Raw genomic sequence first — 27121 nt, 5'->3', positions numbered from 1 at the left:
GTGGAGGATCAGATGCTATATTCAAGGAAGGGATTGATAGTTTTGTTTTTTAAGGGAATCAAGGGATATAACATTACATGACCTACTCCTGCTTTTATTTCTCATGTTCTAAAGAGGTGGTGTTTAAGTAATGTGTGAAGGATTGGTAAGTTAGTTGACCACTGTAAATTGCACCGAGTATGTATGTGAGTGGTAGGATCTGGGGAGTTGATAGAAATAGGGGGAGAATAAAGTGGGATGTGTGTAGATCTGTGTAAATGGGTTTCTGATGGTCAGCACAGACTAAATGGGCCAAAGGTCCTGTTTCCAAGCTGTATGTTTCCATGAAAGTAAAAGAAGGGTAGAGAGGTGGAAGGGTTAAGTGGGGGGTGGGGGACAGTTCCACTGCCTGGAACCTTGTCAGCTGACAGCTCACCAGCTATTAGTGGAGAAACTTAATTTAGAGATTTGGTAAACTAGCAGTGGTAAAAGCACAGTAAATGTTATGGCCCATGTTATGACATAAAGTTTCCCTTTTTAAGTTACCCTTTGGGCTTTCTGACACTATACATTCGTCTAAGCCCATAATGATGATTGACAGATTGGTACATCGTTCTTTACAGGAGAGCCATATGTAAATACCTGCTTCTGTGGCATTTCCCTTAGTTCCACTGAGTGTACTATATTACCGTCTATTACTATATTACCGTCTATTACTATATTACCCTATATTACTGTATTACCCTATATTACTGTATTACCATATGTAAATACCAGTTTCTGCAACATTTCCCTTACTTCCACTGAGATGGAGTACTATATGACCATATATTACGATACTGCCATATATTACGATGTTACCATATGCAAAAACCAGTCTCTGCGACATATCCTTACTTCCACTGAGACAGTGTACTATGTTACTCAACGAGGGAGATAGCAATCAATTTTGAAAGCTGAGGAGACGAATCAAAAGTCCCGAACGAATGACCAGCAACATACACTTTTGTCAATTTTTCAAATGGCAAATCCTTCTTTTGTCTGTTTGGATAAAAGTGACAGATCCTGTAGCGGAACGAAGAGTGTGGCAAAGCCCTTACTATCCCGGCTAACGTTCGGTAATTGGTAATGTGCCAGCCTTAGATAACGGCCCAATTATACACAAACATTTATCTAATAATGATCATAATGGGCTCAAGGTCAGTGTGGGGCTTGAAAGGGAAAAACATTAATCAGTTACTAAGATTCTAGTTTTGTGTAAGCTGACTTCAATGCAATGATCCAGATTCCCTAGTGGTAAGCTGGGTAAATCTGCTAATGGGTAGAAGTACATGTCTGTGGGAGGTGTTCAATAAAGAATTTAATGTGGGAAATAAAACTGTTTTATATTCCTATGGTTCAGGGGCCCCTAAAGAGAAAAGGAAATGATTGAACACTGACAGAAAACACACAGAATACAAAACCCAGTGCACGTCCTGGTGTTGGCAGAGGGGCAAAGAGGGGACAAAACACAAGAAGAGATCTTTAAAAAAGTATGAAAAGAAGTATTGAACAATATTAACATCAACACCATGTTACAGGGAGCAAGCAACAATGTAGTGTTGGGAGAGGAGAGTACGATGAGCGGGATTGACTTTGTTCTCTGCAGCAAGCACAAGAATTCAAAAGGTGGTCTTGCCTGGTGTCAGTGTTTGGGGCATTTACTGTGGGCTGGAAAGGAATTTACATTGGGATGGGGAGGATCCACGTAGGTAGCAATAACACAGGCAGATCAAAGAAAGAAGCTCTATATGGTCAGTGTGAGGAGCTCGGCACCAAATTAAGAAGCAGAACAAAGGTGATAATTTCTGGATTATTACCTGAGCTTTGTGCAAATTGACGTAGAAGAAGTAATGTTAGAGAACTGGATGTGTGTCTCAAAGACTGGTGTAGTAGAAGTGGGTTCTATTCACTGCTGGCAATACTTGGGAAGGTGGGAGCTGCGCTGCTGGGATCGGTGTTGTAGTGAGCACCATAACTAGGGAAGCTGAGAAGATTTTTAACTAAATAGTGGGGGCAGGGGATCAAAGTTGTGAAGATGTGGTCAATCAAAGAACAAAGACAAGACCAGAAAAAGGTATTAGTGTGAGAAAGTATAAATGGCCTGTGACAGGAAGGGATGGAGGGTAGAAATCTAGGAGTAAATCAGTAGATAAGGGTAGAGTTTCCAAAAATAAATAAAAAGACAAACCAGAAACTTTGTGTCTGAATTTACTGAGCATTCCAAACAAAACAGATGAACTGAGAGTGCAGCTAGAAATAAATGCATCTGACCTTACAGCGATTATAGAGGCATGCAGGATTGAGACCTGAATATTGAAGATGACAGTTAGGAAGAACAGGAAGTTGGGGGAGAAAGTGGCGGAGTGGCTCTATTAATAAATGATGGGTTTGGAACAATAGAGAGGGATGACCTAAATGAGCCAGGAATAAGAGATAAGGTATAAGATATCTTTATTAGTCACCATGTACATCAAAACACATGGTGAAATACATCTTTTGGGTTAGAGTGTTCTGGGGGTAGCCCGCAAGTGTCGCCACGCTTCTGGCGCCAACATAACATGCCCACAACTTCCTAAACTTTGCGTCTTTGGAATGTGGGAGGAAACCGGAGCACCCGGAGAAACCCACGCAGACACGGGGGGATCGTGATGAGAAGTGGTTTGGATGGAGGTGATAAGTAATAAAGGCAAGAAGTGGGAACGGTGTACAGGCCATTACAGGCCATTGTGAGACCACATCCGGAGCACCGTGTACAATATTGGTCTCCTTATTTAAGGAAGGATGTTAATGTGTTAAAAACAGCTCAGGGAAAGTTTATTGAACTACAATAAATTAGAAGGGGTGGATTATCTTTGGCAGAATGAGTGAACAGGCAAGGCTTGTATCCATGCGTTTAGAAGAACAAGAGGGGACTTGGTGAAGCATATAAATTCCTGGGGTTCTTGACCGGGTGGATATATGTTTCCGCTCGTGGGACAATCTAGGACTGTGGGTCACTATTTAAGAATAAAAGGTCTCCCATTTAAGGTAGAGATGAGGCAATTTTGTTTTCTCTTCCAGGGTCATGAGTCCTTGAAACTCAAAGCGTGTTGGAAGCAGAGTCTGAATATTTTTGAGGCAAAGCTGTATAGATTCTTGACAAGGAAGGAGGTGAAAGATTACTGGGAGAGACAGGAATGTGGAGTTGAGGTTACAGGCAGATCTTCTGAGAGATTATTAAATGACAGAGCAGTTTTGAGGGGCTGAATGGCCTATTTTTGCTCCTAATTCACATGTTCCTATGTACGTTCAAGAACGTAGTGCTTGAACAATTAATTTATGATTATCTCTGAAGAGAGAAATAGTGTTAACATTTCAGGTCAATGGCCAGATGTGATGAAAGGACACTGACCTGAAACATTTCTCTCTTTACAGATGTTGCCTGACCTACTGAGTATTTCCAGCTTTTAGCTTCAGTCATCGTTTATGCAATTGTAAGAGTAATAGACCTGTTTATCCTTAATCTGAAGCATTTAAAAGGCACCGATATATCAACAGGATTGAAATTGCATTGTTGAATCATAAAGGAAGACTTGCATTTAAAAAGCATTATGCACAACCTTAGCAAATCTGAAAGGGCTTTATAACCAATGAAGTACTTTTAGTGGTCACAGCTATCATGTGGCAGCCAATTTTTGCCAAGTAATGTTCCACAAATGTCAATGCATTAATGATCTGTAGAGTGATGTTGGTTGTGGGATAATTGTTTGTCAGAAGTGTAGGTGCTGAAATATTGTCATAGAATCTTTTAAATTCCACTGAGAACCAACTCAAGGCCTCAGTTTAACACTTCATTCAAACAGCACAGCCCTTCCTCTGTATGTTGATGGGTAACAGCTTAAAAATGGCACAGTGGCTCAGCTGCAGTTTTACAGCTCCAGAGACCCAGATTTAATCCCGACCTCTGGAGCTGTCTAAATAGGGTTTGTGCATTCTCTCTGTGACTGAGTGGCTTTCCTCCCACAGCCTGAACACATGCAGGTTGGTAGGTTAACTGGCCACAGTAAGTTGCGCCTGGTGTGCAGGTGAATGGTGGAATCTGGAAAAAGTGTCGGGAATGTTGGGAGGGTGAAATGGGATTTGGGTAGGAATGGCGTAAATGAGCGGTTGATGGTCAGCACAGATATGATGGGCCAAAGGGACCATTTCCATGCGGAATGATTCAATGACATTCTCAGCTCTCTGCAGTATGGCTTGGGACGCTAATTATCTGCCTTTATACATTGGTTCTGCCTCTTCAAGAGCTCCAAATACCTTTTCTTTGAAGGCACTGAAAAAAATGCAAATTGCCATTAAAGTCTTGCAACTTCCCTGATTAAAGTTAAAAGTGTTTAAACACACCTCCTGTAAATTGGAAATGTCGAAAATCTAAACATTTTCTCAATTACCCAGAACAAAATCCCATGGTCAATAATGTGGTGATCATATTTTGTCCTGATGAAGGGTTTTGACCCAAAACATCAGCAATTTCTTTCTGCCCACAGATGCTGCTCGACCCGCTGAGTTCCTCCAGCAGATTGTTTGTTGCTCCAGCTTTCAGCATCTGTGGTCTCTTGTGTCTCTGTCTTATTCTGGTGTTGGTTGAAATACACCGTTGCAGTGAGAGAGAGAGAGAGAGAGAGAGAGAGAGATTTTTTGTGCCTAAATCCCTGATGTGGGGCATGATCCCAATACCCTTGACTCTGAGGTGAGAGGAGTATTGCCACCTCTGCTTGGATTTATTCAGAATGCCCACTTTCAGCTACTGCACACATTCCCAACCATTGTTCTCTGACACGCCCATGCTCCTGGTGCTTCACCTTCCCTGGGCTAATTAGAAGATTCTCAACTTCCAAACAGCCTTTATTCCAAGCTCTAATTACTTTATGTAACCAATGTAGTTTAAAAAAAGACTTGAACTTCTGTACTGCTGCTTGTTTGCATCAAAGCAAATGAGGAACTTTTGAGGTGTGGTCATTATAGCTATGTTGGCAAGGTGGAGATAATTTGCACACAACAAGCAAAATGATGGTTGAATGGCGTCTTTGGTGATGTTCAGGCAGTTGATAAGATAAGATTTCTTTATCAGTCACGTGTACATCAAAACACACAGTGAAATACATCTTTTTGCGTAGAGTGTTCTGGGGGCAGCCCACGTGTCGCCACGCTTCCGGCGCCAACATAGCATGCCCACAACTTCCTAACCCGTAAGTCTTTGGAAAGTGGGAGGAAACCGGAGCACCCGGAGGAACCCACACAGACACACGGGGAGAACGTACAAACTCCTTACAGACAGCAGCAGGAATTGAACCCAGGTCGCTGGCACTGTAATAGTGTTACGCTAACTGCCACACTACCGTGGTTGATAATTATTGGGCAGGAGAGCCGGACTAAGTCAACAGCTAAATATTGCAGATGTTGGAAATCTGAAATTGAAACAGAGTCAAGGCAAGTCGAGTTTATTGTCCAATGCACAAGTACATGTGTGCATAGCTGCAATGAAAAACTTACTTGCAGCAGCATCACAGGCACAGAGCATCGGACAAAAACGTTAGAAATGCCAGGCAGGTCAGGCAGCATTTGCAGAGAGAGAGAGAGAGAGACAGAGAGAGAGAGAGAGACAGAGAGAGAGAGAGAGAGAGAGAGAGAGAGAGTGTTAGGGTTTCAGGTCAAGGACCTTGCATGGAAACTCGGATAAGAGAGAAAACAGGCATGTCATCTGAAAGCAGGTACCTCTGATACTGCAGCGCTCCATGTGGACTACACTGGAGTGTCAGCCTGGATTTTATGGTTAACTGGTTAACTGAAATCTTCTGACTCAAAAGCACATGTATCACCCACTGAGTCACAGCTGACTCTGAAATCGTCTATTGTGCAAGATCTACACACACAAACAATTTGCTTGTGATTTGTCTCCAGGGGTTTTCACTGCAATGTACAAAAATAATAATCCTCAATTCCAGGAGAATCCTGGAATATAGGTAGCTCTCGAAAAGCAAAAAAAAAACAGCAGATGCTAGAAATTTGAAATACAGACAGAAATTGCTGGAAATACGGAGCAAGGTCAGGCATCATATGTGGAGGGAAGGACAGAGGTCATGTTTTAGGTTAATGACATCTCTTCAAAACTGAGAAAAGTTAGACAACAAATATATTTTAAGCTGCAGAGCAGGCGGAGGGATGGAGAGAACAAAGGGAATGTCTGTAACTGGTTTATTATTGTCACATGTACCGAGATCCAGTGAAAAGCTTTTGTCTGCATGGCATCCAGGCAGATCACTCCACACATAGGTACATCCAGGCAGTACAAGATGAAAAAAAAGCAGGATGCTTAATATAGTGTTACAGTTACAGAGAAAGTGCAGCGCAGGTAGACAAATAACGTGCAAGGACCACAACGAGGTAGACTGGGAGATCAAGAGTTCACCTTTTAGCGGGAGAGAGGTCCATTTGAGATTCTGGTAACAGTGGGATAGAAGCTGTACTTGAGGCTGGTAGTCCATGCTGTCAGGCTTCTGTATCTTCTTCCTGATGGGAGGGGGGGAGAAGAGAGAGGCTGGTTTTCGTGATGGACTGGGCTGTGTTTACAACTCTCTGCAATTTCTTGCACTCTTGGGCAGAGCAGTTGTCATACCAAGCCATGCTGCATCTGATAGGATGGTTTCTATAGGTAGAGACAAGAGAGACTGAATGGCACAAATGGTGCTGGTGCTGCCTGAGGGAGGGTGGCAAAAGCCTTTTAATTGCAGCTGATCTGTCTGAGGGAGGTGCAAATAAATGGAGGTGATTGAGGGTAGAGGAGAGATAGAAAATCAATGGAACATTGAGATACAGAAACCATATATGCTGGGAGTCCAACATAAAACTTATGATAGGTGAAATACTCTGTAGGTCAGGTAGCATCTGTGGAGACAGAAACAGAGTTCACATTTAAGATCAATGAACTTTTACAGTACTTTCTTCTCTCTCCATAGATACTGCCTGATGTGATTTTTTTAAACAACATCTGCAATTATTTTTTCCTTTTCAACTTTTTACTTGGAACACAAACAAATCTGCATGCAGATACAGTGGCTACTGGAGCATTGTCCTTTATTGAAAGGAGTATGAAGTAAAAAAAAAGCAACTTTACAGGGTGCTGGTGGGATCTAATCTGGATATAGTTTCAGTGTCCTTATGTGAGGAAGGGCGTGCTTGCATGGGATACAGCGCAGAGAAGGTTCAGAGAAGGGTTGAGGGATCCATTATGAAGAAAGGTGATGTCTCGGCTCATTGGAGTTTAGAAGAACGAGAGATTCTGAGGGGGATGGACTAGACAATGTTTCCCCGGTGTGAGTTTCAGAATAAGCGGTCAGCCATTTAAGACAGAGAATGAAGAGGAATTTCTTCCTGTGAAGGGGAGTTGTATACCGGCTATCTCCCCTCCTTCGTCCCAGTCCAGGTGAAGGGTCTCGACCCGGAATGTCGACCGTCTGTTTCCCTCCACAGGTGCGGCCTGACCCGCTGAGTTCCTCCAGCGCCTTGTGTGTTGATCTTTCAATATGTTCAGGGTGAGGGTGGGGGGGATTGTGGGTGGAGTAGGGTGGGTGGGGGGTAGTAGGTGGGGGAAAGGTGAGGGGTTGTGGGTGGGGGGTTGTGGGGAAGTGGGGTGGGGATTACCCAAAGTGGGAGAATTCAATATTCATGCCGTTAGGCTGCAAGGTTCTCAGACGGAGAATGAGGGGCTGTTCCTGCAGTTTGCGCCTGGACTTCTCCCGGCAGCGGAGGGGCCGAGGACTGACATCTCATCCAAGACGGAGAATGCCATCCGGATGCCAGCACCCGCAGTCCTTTGTTTCTCTGGGATAAGCGAGAAAGTCGGCGAGGTGCCTGCCCCAGGGCAGCGCTCTATCGCCACCGGCTGCCGCTTGAACCTCAGCGAGCGGGGGGTGCGGGGGAGAGCGGGGAGTGTGAGGAGGTGCGGGGGAGTACGGGGGGTGCGGTGGGGGTGCGGGGGGAGTGCTGGGAGTGCGGTGGGGGTGCGGGGGAGGGTCGGGGAGTGCGGGGAGTGGGGAGTGCGGTGGGGGGGTGCGGGGGATGAGGGGAGTGCAGTGGGGGGGTGCGGGAAGTGCGGTGGCGGGGTGCGGGGGGAGTGCGGTGGGGGGTGCGGGGGGAGTGCGGTGGGGGGTGCGGGGGGAGTGCGGTGGGGGGTGCGGGGGGAGTGCAGTGGGGGGGGTGCGGGGGGTGCGGGGAGTGCGGTGGGGGGGTGCGGGGGATGCGGGGAGTGCGGTGGGGGGTGCGGAGGATGCGGGGGGGTTGCGGGGGAGTGCGGTGGGGGGGTGTGGGGGGTGAGTGCGGGGAGTGCGGGGGGAGTGCGGTGGGGGGGTGCGGAGGATGCGGGGAGTGCGGTGGGGGATGCGGGGAGTGCGGGGGGAGTGCGGTGGGGGGGTGCGGAGGATGCGGGGAGTGCGGTGGGGGGGTGCGGAGGATGCGGGGAGTGCGGGGGGAGTGCGGTGGGGGGGTGCGGAGGATGCGGGGAGTGCGGTGGGGGATGCGGGGGGAGTGCGGTGGGGGGGTGCGGAGGATGCGGGGAGTGCGGGGGGAGTGCGGTGGGGGGATGTGGGGAGTGCGGGGGGGTGCGGGGGGAGTGCGGTGGGGGGATGCGGGGAGTGCGGAGGATGCGGGGAGTGCGGTGGGGGGATGCGGGGAGTGCGGGGGGGTGCGGGGGGGGGGTGCGGGGGGGGGATGCGGGGAGTGCAGAGGATGCGGGGAGTGCGGTGGGGGGATGCGGGGAGTGCGGGGGGGTGCGGGGGGGGGTGCGGGGGGGGATGCGGGGAGTGCAGAGGATGCGGGGAGTGCGGTGGGGGGATGCGGGGAGTGCGGGGGGGTGCGGGGGGAGTGCGGTGGGGGGTGGTGCGGAGGGGTGCGGGGAGTGCGGGGGGGGGTGCGGGGAGAGTGCGGGGGGGTGGTGCGGGGAGTGCGGGGGGGGTGCGGGGGGAGTGCGGGGGGGGGTGCGGGGAGAGTGCGGTTGGGGGATGCGGGGGGGGGTGCGGGGGGAGTGCGGGGGGGTGGTGCGGGGAGTGCGGGGGGGTGGTGCGGGGAGGGCGGGGGGGGATGCGGGGAGTGCGGGGGGGATGCGGGGAGTGCGGGGGGGTGCGGAGAGTGCGGGGGGGTGCGGGGAGTGCGGTGGGGGGATGCGGGGGGGTGCGGGGGGAGTGCGGGGGTGGTGGTGCGGGGGTGCGGGGGGGGGGGAGTGCGGGCAGCAGCGGCGGGTTTGAAAGTGGCGCCCGCCTTGCGTCAGTGTGCGGGGCAGGGAGAGCGGAGCAGCGGCGGGGCGGAGCTCAGCGCTGCAGCCGGGGACGTGCAGCGGACGCGGGCTCCACTGCTCGCTCTCCCCTCCCGGGAGCTGGGAGCCTGTGCCATGGGGAGCGAGAGGAGCCGGGCTTAGGCTGAGCAGCCGCCGCCGCCGCGATGAGCAGCCCCAACCCCAGCCCGGGATCGTGCCGCTTCGCCGACTACTTTGTGCTGGCTGGCATCGACGCGGACAGCGGGCTGGAACCCGACGAGCTCTCAGGTGTGTGACTGGCGGGGCGAGGGCACCGCAGCCTTGATCAAACGGTGCCCAGGGTGCGGATTTAACGGGGCTACCGGCGCTGTCAGTGACTGTGTACACAGCTGTGTGTGTGTGTGTGTGTGTGTGTGTGTGTGTGTTACACAATCCAGGCAGGGTGATTTACGCTGGCTGCTGCGGCTGGGTGCCATGGTTCGTTTCTGTTGAAGTTGGATCATTACAATCCATTGATTTCCCCCTCCCCATCTCCCCATCCATCCTCTCCTCCAACACCACCCCCCCCCCCCCCCCCCCCGCTTTCTTTCACTTTACTGCAGCTCGGCAGGTGTTGACATTTCCTTCCAGACACCCTGCCCTCTGGTTGATTTGCACATTTTGGAACGAGGGGTGACGTTGGTTACCGGGCTGTTCGGCCATGGGGGGCATCGCGGTGCCCCTCCGCCCCCTTCTCTCTCTGTGCCTGCAATGGTGTATTTTCCAGCAGGGGGAGAAGCAGCTGGTTTAATCTCAGGAGCTGAAAAGTTCCTTGTCTGATTTGTTTCCCACCTTTGTTCCCTTCCTATATAAAGGGACTGAGGTGAACAGTTTGAATGAGCGATGTGCTGAGAGTGGAAGGCCGTCTTCTGTTTATTGCTTCAAGATGTATAGCAGTGACTCAACAGCCCCGCATAATAACATGGGATTTTCCTCCGTGTTTTTGGTGATCATATTCTGCATTTTCAGCTGTTTTTGTTCTGCATGAAAACCATGTTGATGCTTTGCCGGTGCACCACTGAAAAAAATTGGACAAAACCAGTAGCTTCTGCAGCATTGCCAGCTGGGCAGAGCAGACACAGGCTGCTTCTGATAAGATGCAGTTTCCATCTGTAGAATGTCCAAGCCAGCCCTGGTTTTTAAAACCCAACAAAAATCCTGGAAGAGTTCGACTGTGTAGTCTTTGGTAAATGCGCAGGATCCTATGGAGCTCAGCGTTAGACTTAACTGCCCTTCAGAGTGAATCTTTTGCTGATTGAATCAACCATGGGTATTTTGGGGTGTGGAGGAACTGTTGGGACGTGGGTTGAGAATAATCTGATGGGCGAGAGCGTTATTGGCATTCAGAACTGGTCTGAAAGAAATGGTATCGTCCAGCTTCAGTGTCCCAGAAAATGTGTGCAATGTTCAAGGCGGTTGTGTGAACAAAACACATTGGAAACAAACTGATGTGAAGTCCCTGCAGTCGGGAGGTTGTAGGTTTGTCTCACACTCAACACCTGAACACAACATCTAGGCTAGCACTCCAGTCTCCTCCTAAGGGAGTGTCGTGCTGTTGAACTGAGGCTCTCAGATGGGTTTGAATGATCCCATGGTACTATTTGAAGACTAGTCGCGAGTTCTCCAAGCTACCTGGAAAGAATTTATTCTTCAATCAGCTTTACCAAAAATTGGTTCCCTAACTCATTACTATGTGTGGGTCCTTGCTATGTGCAAATTGGTTGCAGTATAACCGCACTTTGCCGTGTAGTTTCAATGCACTTTACAGGGGTTCTCCGGGTTACAAGTGACCCAACTTACAAAAATCTGACTATATGCAAAATCTTCCATAAATTTTTAAAGCGTTTTTCAAGAGAGTAGTAGTAATAATAAAATGTTGCATGGGATTCATTAACGACAGGATGCAGTGTATATCCCATTAGTTTAATAACGGATAGTGTTCGGGTAATTATTCAATGAAATGAAAGAATTATAGCAAGCGTACGTGGAGCGATGTGATATGGGTGGCTATCTTAAACAGACATTTCTGACTTGCAGAGAAATCAGTTTGGGAGCAGTTCTTGGTTGCAGAACCTTTACATAACCTGAGGACTGCCTGTATATTAATGAAGGTCGCTTTTAGCTGCATTCACCTAAACAGTTGTGTATGTGTTTCTATAGGTCACACGTTGTGACTTGTGACTGGATGAATCAGTTAACTGCTATCAGTAGAGCAAAATAGCCTACCCCTTTCCTGAGTTTCTACTTTGCTTCAGAAGGCTTGAAGTTATTGAAATGGGGGTGCCAGTTATTTTGTGTTAGACTGCATCAATGTTGTGGAGTTTAATCTTGAATGTTTGACTCAAACATGGTGTCGTCTTGGATCATTCGGTATGTCCCCCTTGACCCTCACCAACTTTTACCGATGCACCATAGAAAGCATCCTATCTGGACGTATCACGGCTTGGTACGGCAACTGCTCTGCCCAGGACTGCAAGAAACTGCGCAGAGTTGTGGACACAGCCCAGCGCATCATGGAAACCAGCCTCCCCTCCTTAGACTCTGTCTATACCTCTCACTGCCATGGTGAAGCAGCCAGCATAATCAAAGACCCCACCCACCCGGGTCATTCTCTCTTCTCCCTCCTCCCATAGGGTGGAAGATACAGGAGCCTGAAAGTACGTACCACCAGGCTCAAGGACAGCTTCTATCCCACGGTTATAAGACTATTGAACGGTTCCCTAGTATGATAAAATGGACTCTTGACCTCACAATCTACCTCATTAAGACCTTGCACCTTATTGTCTGCCTGTGCTGCACTTTCTCTGTTGCTGTGGCACTTTACTCTACATTCTGTATTGTTTTACCTTGTACTACCTCAATGCACTATGTAATGAGTTGATCTGTACGACTGGTACAGTGACAATAATATTCCAGTTCCTTGGCAGCTCAGAGCATAGATGACCCCTGTGGACAGAGGACACCAGACCACAACCCTTGGCCTGTAAGTGGGTGGTGCAAATTGGATGGGTGGCAGTAGGCACAATTGGCAAGGCTCTGCTTGTGATGGCTGATGTTTGAGGAAGTGGACCTGGACAGAGCTGAGTTATCTCTCCTGACAATGGAATTCTAGCAGTCATTGGATAGTTGAACAGAATGAGGTTCCGCAATGGGAAGACCTGACACGGTTTGGTATTCTAGCCTAGAGAGCAGCAACGTGGTGGAAAGAGGATAATATCTGTGCGCTTCCAATGCTCTTGTCCGCACACAGTAGCATTAGCGAGAGTATTGATAGACCATGCTAACATTAAACAAGTTTACTTGTCCATTGTACCGCAGGTTAGAATTAATAATGTTATGGTAGACACTGGGATCTATATGTAGCCATGCCCGGATGCTTCTTTTCATTTAATGTGCCTGTTCACATTAAGCTAAGCAGTAGAGACACAAGAGACTGCAGATGCTGGAGTCTGGAGCAACACACAATCAGCTGTAAGTCTTGATGAAAGGTTTCAGTCCGAAACATTGACAATTCCTTCCCTCCCCCCACCCCCTCCTCTTCCCCCCCCAACCCCCCCCCCCCCCACACACACAGATGCTGCTCGACCTGCTGAATCCCTCCAGCAGATTGTTTGTTACTTCTGCTGAGCACCATGGTTTCCAGAGACTAATTTGGAACACTAAAGTAGATATCTTAGCCTCCTCTTTCTCGGCTAACGATCTCAATCACTTGAATGAAGCGACCAGCGTTGTGCAGCATTGCACAGCAATGGTTACATACAATGGGTTTAGTAAAGCTGCATTCTGCTTCTGTAATACAAAAACAAAGCAAGTTATAAGCATCGATAGAGAATCCCTCTGGTGATAGATGCAGTGTATTGCTTGTCTTGTCAGAGTCATTAAGTATTTGCATTTTATAGCTCAAATCATTATCACTGAATGGTTAAGTTAAGCAACTTAGCCCTCGGGTCTTTTGTATGCCATTGTCTCTAGTTCTAGAGCTGAAAAATAATTACGTTTTGCCCTTACTACTGGATTGCTCTTGTTCACGTTCATCATCAATGAGTTGTTTAACACAGGAAATTATGAGTTATTTAGCGGCAGGTTGGCCTGGTCAATAACAAGAAAGCTGATTTGATATCTTAATTTATTTATCAGTCACATGTACATCGAAACACACAGTGAAATGCATCTTTTTGTGTTACTGAGAATGCGCTGGGGGCAGCCCGCAAGTGTCGCCACTCTTCCAGCACCAACATAGCATGCCCACAGCTTCCTAACCCGTACGTCTTTGGAATGTGGGAGGAAACCCATGCAGACACTGGGCGAACGTACAAACTCCTTACAGACAGCGGCCGGAATTGAACCCGGGTCGCTGGCACTGTAATTGTGTTGCGCAATATCAGCACATACTGATGGGTTGAAAGGTTTTATCATTACCCATTCTTTCATTAGTGTCAATGCGTGTTGTGTTTTTCTATCTGATTTTAGGGACTATTCGGAGGCCACACATATTCCCGCAGTCACAGTTAGTTTTGAGTAGAGGAATTCCAGGCTGTTATTGTAGAATGCAAGTGGGAGTTTTTGGTGAGTGGGTCAAGAAGTGAAACTAAATTTGATGGTATTTCTCACAGTTCATCATCAGTTTGATGAATGGATTTATGACTTCTGTTCCTCTGGGCCAGTTTGCATTATGAAATGTGGGACTTTGCAAAAACAGTTTGCTGTGTTTTTCTGTGTGAAATACCTGCACTGTGCTCTACTCTTGATTATTCATTTCTCTGGAGTTTTTTTTTGATTTCCCTTCAAGGCAATAACAGCTGAAGCAAAAATATTTGCATTGTTCTCTGGTGTCAAAGTGTATCTGATCGTTTCTGTTTTCTGTGCAGTGGGCAGACTGATAAAAATCCCAGCTTGCAAATTCTGATTAATACTTCCATCGTCTGGAATCTCCATGCTTGTGGGGACTCCCAATTGTCCCGTATATCAGAAACTGACATTGTGAATTCCATGTGGAATGGTCCAGGGATATTTATGTTTGGAATTTCAACCGAGCTTTAACCATCACTGCGTGATTTCTTTCTGCTTTGAAAGGCACTACTCCTCGTGCCTTGGTCTGATTACCAATTACAGCTCAAGTCTAAAGAGAGGATCTGCTCCTTGCCTTGTATCACAGTGAGCAGGTTTTCAGGAGGTTTGCAACATCATCCTTGGGAACAGACAGGGGCCTCCGTTGTTCCTCTGGCCTGCAATTTGCCAATGCTTTATTGGGGACAGGGTTATGTGTTCCACACAACCCTGTCCCCATTTCAGCAGGGTAAAACTCAAACTTAAAGTGCAGGTTAAATAAACTTGGTTTACATTCCCTTGAGCTTAATACGTTGAGAGGTATGTAATCAAGGTGCTTAAAACAATAAATACAGAAGATGCTTGCAGTAGGAGAATTTCCCGCATTTTATTTCGGATTCCCAGAATCTGTAGTTTCTTTCCTTTATGATCATTCACGACGGTGAATTGCACAGATTGAAACAAGTGTGTATAATGTTCAACTTTATAGATCATGGATTTGGAGAGATACAGCAGGAAAACAGGCCCTCTGACCCAGAGTCTGCACTGGCCATTACCAACAATTAACACTAATCCCGGACTGTATTTTTTTATCCTCCCCATATTCTCATCAACTCCCTTCAGCTCCCACTATTCACCTATACACCAGAGGCAATATGTACAGTGGCCAATTAACCTACCCACCTGCACGGCTTTGGGATGTGGGAGAAGACCAGAGCACTCAGAGGAAGCCAACAGGGTCACAGGGAGAACGTGCAAACTGCACACAGACAGCGCCTGAGGTCAGGATTGAAGCTGGGTCGCTGGCACCGGGAGGCAGTGGTTTGACGAGATGGGCCACTGGCTGCTCAACTTGCAGCCAGGCTATTTGTAAGTGAAAGCAGGACGCACTTCTTCACGTGGTGAGATAATGGGAGTCTAGAACAGGCAGGGTTCAGTCGACGTTGATAGAGATTGTTTGGCAAGAGTATTCCTGAGATCAGGACTGAATGGCCTCTTTTTCCAGTGTTAATTTGGTGTTTCAGTGGTTATGTTAAGAAGATGTCTGGACTAGCAATTCAAACGTGCACTCAAATCCTATTGTGTCAGGTGTGGAATTCAAATTCAGTTAAATCTGACATTTAAAAAAAAACATTTTGGTGCTGATTATGATGACGATGCTTGAGTGTTGTAACAAAGACCCACCTGGTTCATTTCCAGCTTCACACGAGGAAATCTGTCAGCTTTGCCTGTCTGGCCTAGCTGTGACTCCAGACCCACTGATGTGGTTGACTTTGAAATGGGCTAGAAATCATTCTGTTGCATCACAACTGCCATGTTAGTACAGGTAAATAATTAAAGCTAGCAAGAAGCCCAACTCCATCCAGGACAAAGCAGTCCTCTCACCTCTCTAAATGTTTATTCCCTGCACCACAGGCTGCAGAATGTACCAGTTACAAAATACTGCAGCGACTCACCCAGGCTACTCTTGACAGCACTTCCCAAACCCTTGATCATGAAGAAGTACAAGGTCAGCAGGTGTCGGAGATTTCCCCAGGTCGCGCACTATCCCAACTTCAAGGTAAATCGCAATTCGTTCGTCGTGGTTGGGTCTAAGTTCTGGAACTGTCCGCTCAACAGCACTGTGGGAATCCTTCAGCACTGAAGGATTGCAGAAGTTCAAGAGGCTGAATTTCTCAGCAGCAGTTACAGCTGAGCAATAATGCAGGCCTTGTCGGCAATGCCCAGAACCCAAAAACTAATGAAGATATCCACTTGGAACACACTTTGCTCCAGTACAGTCTTCCATGAGACCATAAGGAGATATTTTCTGCAAAGGGATTAACAAAAATCAAAACAGTTGTTCCAGTGAGGAATAGTAATTCTTTCAAGAAGCTTCGATCGTTTTGAGCACTGTTTATAATTTCATTTCCCAAAATTACTTTCTTAGGCCTGGTTGTTGTGAAGTCTGAGAGCAGGAATTTGTCAGTCAGGAATTGGTTCCCGAATGTCAGCGAGGAATGGAGCTCCCCCTCGCCAAACCTAATCACTTTCCCCCTTCCGTTAGTTGCTGGAAAAGATTAGTACCCCGGCAGGTGCTGCGTTCTGGTGCCTCAGGCAGAGCTTATTTTTTACCCATTGCACTGGGTAGACTGTTTAGTATTCTATCCAGGTGTCAACTGTAGCTCAGCTGGAAGCGTTCTCGCTTCTGAGTCCCACTTCAGAGAAAAGTGCTGCCTCAGAGCTGTCTTAAATGGTGAGGGATTGAACTCTGTCTGCCCTCCTTGGTGAGTTCAGATCACATTGTTCAATTTTGAAGAGAGCAAGGGAGTTCTCCCCAGCACACTGGCCAGCGTGTATTCCTTCACCTAAGACTAATGATGTGCGCACTTGGAACAGCCTTCAAAAATTCTTCATTGACTGTAAAGTTCAGATGTCCTAATGTTGTGAAAGATTCAATATAAATGGACATCTGTTTTGTTTCCTTACATGAGGAAGGTGCAAATCAGAAACATTCACAGTCTTCACCCCCTAAGATGTGACATTTCATCTGATCTATTTAAAGTGACTGATCTTGTGATTATTTCCTGAGCTAAGCTAAGCTTTCAGTGAAGTGCAATGGTGGTTGTAAACTGCTCTTCCATCTGCACTGGGAATAGATCAGCAATTGCAGATTCTGTCATTTTACTCTTGCTCTTTACAAATTGTTTGGGGATTGGAGCACTGCTGGCAAATCCAGAATTAATGATCAAAGCTTAGGAACCACCGTGACAGCTGAGCCACCGACTTGAACTGTTGTAGTCCACGTGGTGAAGGCAGCCCACAGGTGTTACTAAATTGTGGTGCAGCCACAATGATGGAACAGAACAACTGTCTGTAAGGAGTTTGTACGTTCTCCCCGTGGCTGCGTGGGTTTCCTCCGGGTGCTCTGGTTTCCTCCCACATTCCAAAAGACGTACGGGTAGGTTAATTTGGGTTTAAAATGGGCGGTGCGGACTCGTTGGGCCGGAAGGGCCTGTTACCACGCTGTAAGTAAAAAAAAGCACAGGAGGTCGGGATTGAACCTGGGTCTGTGGAGCCGCGAGGCAGCAGCTCGACCAACTGTGCCACTGTGCCTAATACAGTATAGCAGGCACCTTCAGAGGGTTGTAGAGATGTAACTAGTGCTGCCTCTGGGAAATCCTCCAAATCCATTGCCAGGATAGATGACGCCAGTGTCCCCGTCCAGGACTGTTGAGGCCTTGATTACATTCAATCGGCTCCACTGAGGATGGAGTGGGTGGTTTGGAGGGACTATATTCTTTATGTGCCTGGGACAAAGCTCCTGAAAGAAGCATTCTGAGTCCTGTCAGAGCAAGTCTTTCCTGGAGGACTGAGAAAAGGCTTCAGTGCTGCCCTTGATGCCTCCTTGGGGAGGTGGGGGGAGAAATGTGACATCCTCACTGATCCAAAGGGATCCTGCTCAAATTGGTGGAGAAGGAGAGTTTCTCCGATGGGAGCACATGAAGTCCGGCACGAGCACCAGCAGGACTGCATAACAACCGGTTAATCTGCCTGCCCAATGAAGCACCTTCCCCTGCCTCCCCCCTCCGCCGCCCACCCTCCAACCACTCCCCCCATCAACCTGTGGGAAAGTCTGGATGTCCCATGTTGGCCTCATTACCCTGAATACCCACTGAGATCGAGTGGAAGCAAGTTGTCCTCAATCTTGAGGACCACCTCAGAGGCAATTCTTTCAGTGAGGGGTGCTTAAGCTGTCGTGATGTGCACTCCTTCTGTTTGCACTTGGCCACTTGGCCTCCCATATGGGAGGCTTGGTGGCTTCCTGAATGCCTGTCTGTCACTGTGTATAATTTTGGGCCAGGGATTCCCATGAGATGGTTAGGAGGTTAAGGCCTTGAGAATATCCTCAAAGCATTTTTCTCAGCCTTCCTGGAAACCACTAGCCGTGATGGAGCTTGCTTCTCAGGACTCTGGAGGCAGAGCTTTGGATGATGCGAACTGCTCATTGGTTGAGTAATACCAGAACCTTGGATGATGGGAGGGGACACTGGTGTTGGTTCACCAATCCTGCAGGTGGATTTGGAGGACATGAGTGTTACAGACTAGGTTACTATTGGTGAATGTCCCTTTAAGATAGGGCATTGTGTGTGTGTGTGTGTGTGTGTGTGTGTGTGTGTGTGTGTGGTGTCCTTATGTCAACAGAAGATAAAGGACGTAATGACGTTGTTGAAGTCAGTCAGAGTCAGTCAGAAGAGAGAGAGAGATTAGGGAGAGAGACACCAGCCTGCTCGTTTTCTCTATCGATGGATGAGAAACAATAACTGTGTCTGTCACTACAATCCACGTATGAATTATTTGGAGTAAGCTGGTGGAGTTCACTTTGTCGTTAACCTGTGGAGGGAAACAGATATTTGTGTGGACGGCCACGATTCGGATGCTTTTTGGGGTGAGGAAGTCACCACCGAGTCGTTTGGGTTCCGTAGTGGAACATTTGGATTTCGTAATTACTCTCTATGTTCTCTACATCTACGTCTTATCTTCAGACAACGGTGGTTGTTGAAGAAGCCTTTGCTCACGTTTCACCTTACGGCTTGCGGAACTGAACTTTAAGAACCATTCCTGGACTTGGAGTTTGGGACTTCGCCACACACACATGACGAGTTTAGTTTTTGGGGTTAATGTTCAAGGTTTAACATTTTTACTTCTAACATGCTAACATTTTTACTTTTATTTTTCTTATTATCATAAGTAATTATTAATAAGGTAGTTTTTAACACTGAATCATGGCCCAGTGTGTTTCTTTCGTTGCTGGTTCATAACATGAGGTCTCTGGGCCACTTCAGCTGTGATTGGTAGTGACTCGAGCAGAATTGTTCTTGCATTGATGGGGCTTCTTACAGTCAAATTCTACCATCTCCTCTTTGTTTCTTCTGCTCAGTGATCCTTTTCTTTTTGAGAAAATGCCAGTTATTCCTCAACATGAATCTTATTATCAAAAGATTTTTCCTTCCTGTCAGTGTTTCCTTCAGTATCAATTTTGAAGAAATGTGCAATAACAGAGCACGGGAGTGGGGAGAAATCTTCAGAGGGGGGAGCCACCAGTGATTTATTTTGAAATGGTGGGTTCCCTTTTATCAAGATTTCCCAAAAGAGTCATTTTGAAATGTTGATGCATTGAGAGTTGGTGAGGGTGGGACAATTAAAATACATATTGATGTTAACAAGGAGCTTGACCAAGTGACACATGATAGGTGACGGGGAAGTCGAAGCCTGTTGGATCAAAGGTGTTGTGAATGCATTGCATGTGGAATTGGCTGAGTGATAGAAAGCATAGAGTAGTAATGGAGAGTTTCTTATCAATTAACAGGGAACTGTTAAAGGGTTTTCCAAGGAGCCATTTCTGCATAATTTCAAAGTTTATAGAAAACCTAAAACTTAAAAATCTGGAATATGCTGAGGACAGAAATGGGAATTCTTTGGTAGTTCTGGGGATGGAGGATGACTTCTATTTTGATTCTGACGAGGCCGACGTGGGAACCTACAGAATCTGCCACAGGTTGAGTAGGAGGTGCTTGGTGGGCCCAGCCGTGGGTAGTTTGAGTGGCAATGCTCTCCTCTAATTTGTGCCGTGTTTTTGTCTGCTTCCGAAGATCTGATGCAAGGTGGTCAGTGCCACTCGGAAGGCTCTTCCTCTATCATGGGCCATGTGTTCCCAGGAGTCGGTGTGAATACCACACTTTCCCAAGGAGGCTTTGAGAACATCCCTGAATTATTTCTTCTGTCCACCTGATTAATCTGTTATTGGTGGTACGGTTACTCAGCTGGTAGAGCCTACTGCCTTGCAGCTCCAGTGACCCAGGTTCGATCCTGACTGCCGGTACTGAATGAGTGGACCATATTCTCTCTGACTGTGTGGGATTCTTCCAGGTGCTCTGGTTTCCTCCCACATTTCAAAGACATAAGGGTTAGTAGTTTAATGCCCACTGTAAATTGTCCCTAGGTGTGTGGTGGGACAATCAGGGTGGAGTTGATGGGGTGTGTGAGAGTGTAGGTTACAGGGAAATAGGTGGGCGAACGAGATTGCTGTGAGAGCAGGTGTAGACTCGATGCATCAAATGGCACCTTCCTGTGTCATCAGGGAGCATGAGAGAGGGTCTGTTTCAAGAGACAATACTCAGATTGGTGAATAGAGCAGACAAAAGATTGAAATTAACTCAAGGAAGTTTGAAATGATTTATTTTGTTAGGAGAGAAGATATGAAATGAACGATGCAACTTGAACAGAGCTAATTGGCAATGTATGTTCTTAAAGGCAACAGGACTGGTTAAGAAGTCACATGGGATCCTCATGGCCCAGAATATAGCAAGGAAATTTGCTTAATGAAACACTTGTAAAGCCCCAACAGAAGTATCATGTTCAATTATAGAGGATCTCAAGCCTTTGTACAGAGCGAATGTTAATCGTTTGGTGAGGTGAGCAATCCGGAGCAGAAAATAAAGGTTGCGCTTAAGATCATGATCCTGAACGTTCTCGTAAATAAACTGTTTCCAGTGTTTCCATGGTTATCAATTTAAGATAATTAGCAAAATAAAAGAGGCAACATAAAGTCTTTGCAGTAGGTTGTGATCTGGAAAGCGCAGTTTGAAAGAGAAGTGGCAGTAATAAATTTTAACAAGGCAAATTTTCAGGGCAGTGAGAAAGAGCAGAGGAGTGGTATCATTGGGGTAGTGCATGCAAATGGCCAATGCAGGCACAACGGCGGGGGGGGGGGGGGGGGGGGAATGCTAACAAACACTGGTGTGTGTAAAATTTTGTCTTCATGCTAGGAGGTCAACAAGCTTCATTAGTACATTCACTGCACTGTGCTCATTGTCGAAAACCAGGTGACAGGCAACAGATTAATGCATCATCACTAAACTTTTGGTGCAGTCTAAAGGTGATTGAGGAAGTTCGCGCGTGTGTGTGTGTGTGTGTGTGTGTGTGTGTGTGTGTGTGTGTGTGTGTGTGTGTGTGTGTGTGTGTATATGTGTGTGTGTGTGTGTGTGTGTGTGTGTTGAACAGCTACCCAGCAGTTGCAGATTACATCTTCCCAAATGTAGATTTCAATAGTTTCAAAGACGGGAGGAGATTATTCCACCCATTCATCCTCTGAGTATCCAATTTCCTGACACGTAACAGCTTTCAAAGGATAATCGATGGAATTTTCCAGTTTACATGATGCAGTTTTGTGCTTGAAACGCTGGTCAATGAGAAGTGGAGGAAGCAATCAGAGCATCACAGTTTGGGTGTGATTTCTTTGTACACTAAAACTCTGATAATCTGCCATCCAATTAGTCAGAAATACTGATGGTTTGACATTTGGCTCACCGGTGATATTTCCTGCACTCTCCTGAAACTCACTGGGGCCTGCCTTCCTGTGTTCCCCTGAAGTTTACCAGGCTCACTGGAAAATGCCTTAACTGTCTTAACATCTTAACACCAAAGTCCCTAGTATGCTGGGCTGCACTACATGCTCCCTTCTCAAGATGCCACAGTAATATTAAATGTATTAAGCTTTGTGATATTGCATTGGGAGTTAGGTTAATGTGGTTTGATACATTGGAATAATTGGGTGAAGGTGATAAGTTTTGGTACATTAAATATCTACAACGGCAATGGATGGAATATGGTTTGTTATGGTGGTATTGTACATAACAGGAGTGTTATGAGGTAGTGTCTCAGACATTGTAATTGTATGTTGTGGTGAATGGGATTGTTTGATAACACCAGATTTGTGTGCTTGCATTTTGTGCTTGGTCATTTAAAATGAACAACGGTGTGTGGATGAAGATGTCTGTGCTGCTAAAGAATGCGGTATTAATTTTATGCTGTTTTGTACAAAGGACTTTGCCTGAATATTAATTCTTTTATCAAAATACTTCAGTCCATCTGCAAGCCAAAGGAACAGAGGAAGCCTGTGTTTCTCAATAGGTTTTCACCTCCCGCTGTCTGCCTAAAGAATGGAGCTTGACAGCAGCTCTGCAGCAATCCAAGGCCCTCTAATAATCTATCAAACACACTGGCATTTAAACTAAGCCTGGGGCTTTTGATCATTTGAAACTGTCATGTCCTTTACATGCATGCATGCATCGCACAAATTAACATCTCTGTGTGTTTGCTTGCAGTGACCAAATGGTATTCAAACACCACATGAGCTCAAAGGTTAGTCTTCAGCAGTGAACGGGAGTAGTTAAGTAGTAAATCTTTACTGTGCTTGCTGAAATGCCACATGAGATTTGTGCACAGCGACAACAATTAGCTAGTTTTATTGAGTATGGGCTTGGCTGACAAAGGCCTTGGTGCACCGGCTGAATCACTGTTGCCCTGCCTCCCACATGCGCAGATTTTTGCATTTAACAGGGCCAAGTTAAAGTGCTTGCCAGGAAGCAGACATTTATAATGGATCTTCATGACGAAGGGATCTGTTTTATGTAGCCTGAAAGCAAGGACTGGGAGCCAATTCAGTTCAGCACATTGCTGTGGGAGTGTTGACACAGAGACTCTGAGTATCCTCGTAGGTCGACGTAAAAGGCCCCGTGGCACTGTTCTGGATGGAACCTAGTACCTTGGCCAATATTCAACTCTCAGTGAACATCACTGAAGTAAATTATTTGATCATGATTGCATTATTGTTTGGGGATTTAGTGCTATGCAAATTGTCTGCATGTTTCCCAAATCAAAACAATGATTGTACTTCACAGTAGTTAAGTTGCTTGTAAAGTGCTTTGGCACATCTGCAGGTTGAAGAAAGTGTTATATGCAGTTTTACCTTTTGCATTCTAGTGCGTCACTATAATGACTCCATTTTGGTTGTTAATTGGTGGCTTTCAGAGGAGCTTCTTGCTGGGGCCCTTCACATTTTAATTGCCAGTAAAGAGTATCTGATCTTTGAAATGGATATGTGTGGTCCTCCAACTGTTAAAGAGGAAGAGGAGACACAAGAGATTCTGCAGATGCTGCAATCTGAAGCAACACACACAAAAACTGCTGGAAGGACTCAGCAGCTCAGGCAGCATCTATGGAGAGAAGTAAACAGTCGATGTTTCGGGCCGAGTCCTGATGGAGGGTGTCGACCAGAAAGAGGAAGACAACATTGGTCCCATCTATCTGCCTCTTGAAATTGCCCCTCTCATGGCTGTAAGATCAGAATAATGAATTGTGATGTTCCTGCTGAAAAAGAACATTATTTAGCTTTGTTTAATATAGTAAAAAATATCCTTAATGAAACAAGTCTGTGTTTCATTTGTCTTGAATTTTCTGTACTTACCAGGATTTTGGTTTCCAATCCATACAAAAGTAATTTGTGATATATTTTGGCATTTATTGTGCCTGGCTTTGCAATCAATAGACTGAAAAGGCTTGGTCTGAGGGTTTTGAAAGCAGCACACAGCTCTGAAACATTTGCCTGGCAACCCCGGCATATCACAGGACAGACTGAAGTACTTCGACTCTGCTTCAATTATCTGTGCCTCACAGAGTTTATGGAGTGCAGGCTTGGTCACAGAAATAACTGATGCATGGTTTGTCATTTTTCTTTTGGAATAAGGTTCTTTATCTGTGGGGGTGGGGGTGGGGGGGGAAGATTATCTGCAGAGGTCATGAAGTGGATGACTGATCTGAACAGCTGAGAGTAATGCAACAGAGCAGCATGTGTTGGACGTTCACTTGTAGTGGTACGCAGCGTATGAATGTGGCATGGTTCTGTCCAGCTGCCTCCGTGAGATCCAGGCTCCCCACGCTGCCTGCACTGCCTTCCCGAAACCCGCCCCTGTTGGGCCTTCTCATTGGAGATGCAAGCTGGAGATGCCTTGATTGCAGGTTAAACTGCACTCAGTTGTCAATCAGCTTTGAGTGTCTACAATATTTGCAAACATTGAAAAGAATTATAAGCTGTTAAAAATTAACGAGATGAAAAGAAAAATATAAAATATTCAAAAATACTTTAATGTAGTAGTAAGGCCAATAAAAAGCAAACGGCTGCACTTTAAACAAAAGCATACAATTAAATATGCTTAATTTAACTCAGTTTACTTAAAACTATAGTCAACTGCTTGTGATACTTTGGAGCCATTTGTCTTCATTGCAATGATTGACACCAGGTTTAGCCGTGGGAAGGTTCAGTGCCCAGATTTCCCAGTGTAAAACCATTAGGAAGCTGCAGGAAACTGGCACTCTCATTGGATCCTGTGTGCCCACCATCGAGGACACCTTCAAGAGGCAGTGCCTCATTAAGGACCCTCACCACCCAGGACATGCCCTCTTCTTGTTACTACCATCAGGGAGGAGGTACAGGAGCCTGAAGACCCACACTCAACATTTTAGGCAACACACACAAAATGCTGGAGGAACTCAGCAGGTCAGGCAGCATCTCTGGAAGGAAATAAACAGCCGATGCTTCGGGTCAACACCTTTCATCAGGACGTTCAATGGTAGTGGTATGCAATGTATGAATGTGGCATAGTCCTGATGAAGGATCTTGACCCAAAGGGTCGACTGTTTATTTCCCTCCACAGATGCTGCCTGACCTGCTGAGTTCCTCCAGCATTCTGTGTGTGTTGCTCCAGATTCCAGCATCTGCAGAATCATTCATGTCTCAAGAACAGCTTCTTCCTCTCCGCCATCAGATTTCTGAACAGTCCATGAACACGACCTCGTTATTCCTCTTTTGCACTATTTAATTTATTTTTTGGTAACATTGTAAATTTTATGTGTTGCACTGTACTGCTGCTACAAAAGAACACATTTCACAACATATGTCAGTGATAATAAACCTGATTCTGACTTTGAATGCAATTGAAATGACAGCAGCAAGGATCCCCCTGAAAGTCTTGGGGCAAATGTGTTTGCATGAGTGGCCCTCCAGAAGAGATCTGAATTGTTGTTCGGGGCTCCCCACGTGACTGTAACGCTGCTGTGTTCAGTGGAAGACTCGTGTTCACTCCTGTATGTTTCTTCCCTTTCTGTTCATAGGAACTTGCACCGGGGGTGGATTGTTGTGGGTGAGGAGGGATAAACCTTCCAATTCCCAATATTTTTTGGGATGAGTTGTGACTTAATTTGCAGTTTGGTTTCTATGCTCCAGGATTGCCTCCTTGCGAAGCTCTCCGCCAATCCTCCTTTGGAAATCCCCCTCCAGCAGTCCCTGCACCCACCTTGGTTACCTGCCCTGGTAACCTGGTGTCGTATGACACAGAAATAGGCCCTTTGGCCCTCCACGCTGATCATCACAGGCCCATCTGTTCTAATCTCATTTACTGGCACTTCATCCGTCACCTTCTATGGCTGGGTTCACGTGTTTGTTCAGATACCTGTCAGAGTACCTGCCTCCACCACCTTTTCAGGCAGTGCGTTCCACATTTCTGGGTGAAAAATTGTTCCTCAAATTTCCTCTAACCTTACTCCTCAACTTAAACTATGCCCTCCAGTTTTAGACATCGGGTAACTGCAGGCTGGTAAGCCTTGCATCAGTGACAGGGAAATTCTTGGAGAAAATTCTAAGAGACAGGATTTATGTACATTTGGAAAGGCAGGGATTGATTTGGGATAGTCAGCATGGTGTTATGCAGGGGGGAAACCTTCCTCAATAAGTTGATTGAGTTTTTTTAAAGCGATCGTAAAGAGATTACTAAGATGATTGGTGAAGGCAGGGTGGTTAATGTTATTTACATGGACTTCAGCAAGGCTTTTGATAAGGCTGGCCCAGAAGGTTAAGGCAAAAGGGATACAAGGCGAACTGGCAAACTGGATCCAAAATTGGCTTAGTAAAAGAAGGCAGGGGTAAAAGGGTAGGGGTGGAGGTACACTTTTCTGATTGGAAGTCTGCGACCAGTGGTTTACTGCAGGGATTGGTGCTAGGATCTTGTGATATAGACCAACAACCTGGATGTGAATGTCAGAGATCTGATTAGTAAGCTTGTGAATCTCTCAAAAATTGGTGGTTCTGTGGACAGTGAGGAAGGTTGTCTCGGGCTACACTTGATGGAAAGTGGGGCAGAGCATTGGCAGATGGAATTTAATTCCTGCAAGTGCGAGGTATGCATTTTGGGAAGCAAAATCAGAGTGACCTTGGCATACAAGTTCATAGCTCCCTGAAAATGGCAATGCAAGTCGATAGGGTGGTGAAGAAAGCATTAGGCATGTCTGGTTTCATTGGCCACACATACGATATAAGAATCGGGGCTTCATGTTGCAACTTTACAAAACACTGGTTTGGCCACACTTGGAGCACTGTGTACAATTCTGGTTGACGCACTATAGGGAGGATGTGATTGCAGTGGAGAGAGTAGGGAGGAGATTTACCAGGATGTTGCCTGGATTGGAGGACTTTAGTTATGGGGAGAGATTGGATAGGCTAGGATTATTTCCCTGGTGCGAAGGAGGCTGAGAGAGGTATTCAAAATTGTGTAGATAGGGTAGATGATCAGAGGTGAGAGAGAGAGTGGAGATTTAAAGGTGATCTGAAAGAAACATTTTTCACACATATTTGGAATGCGCTGCCAGAAGAGGTCAGATACAATCGCTACAGATAAGAGGTATTTAGATAGGCACTTAACAGGCAAGATGTAGAAGGATATGGATGTAAAGCAGGCGTGGGATCAGTGTAGTTAGGCACATGGTCAGCATGCACATGGTGGGCCAAAGGGCCTGTTTTCATGCTGTACAACTCAATGATGCTTTGACTGTCTACGTTAGGGTGGATACAAGACACTT

General features: G+C 46.4%; 1 protein-coding gene across 4 annotated transcripts in view; it reads left to right on the top strand.

Moving 5' to 3' along the window:
- The first annotated feature begins 9341 nt into the window (after nt 1-9341).
- Nucleotides 9342-27121, top strand: part of LOC127578365 (DENN domain-containing protein 5B-like) — a 235198-nt gene continuing 217418 nt past the window's right edge. For 3 of the 4 annotated variants that reach the window (XM_052030310.1, XM_052030308.1, XM_052030307.1), the window contains exon 1: nt 9367-9592. In XM_052030310.1, the coding sequence (XP_051886270.1) occupies nt 9490-9592 (103 nt within the window). In that variant the 5' untranslated portion in view covers nt 9367-9489. Of the gene's footprint in view, nt 9593-27121 lie in introns of all 4 variants that reach the window. The other variant, XM_052030309.1, reaches the window with a different exon arrangement.

Source organism: Pristis pectinata, chromosome 15 (genome assembly GCF_009764475.1).
Source record: "Pristis pectinata isolate sPriPec2 chromosome 15, sPriPec2.1.pri, whole genome shotgun sequence".
Lineage (NCBI taxonomy): Eukaryota > Metazoa > Chordata > Chondrichthyes > Rhinopristiformes > Pristidae > Pristis > Pristis pectinata.
This window is presented reverse-complemented; position numbering and strand designations above follow the sequence as displayed.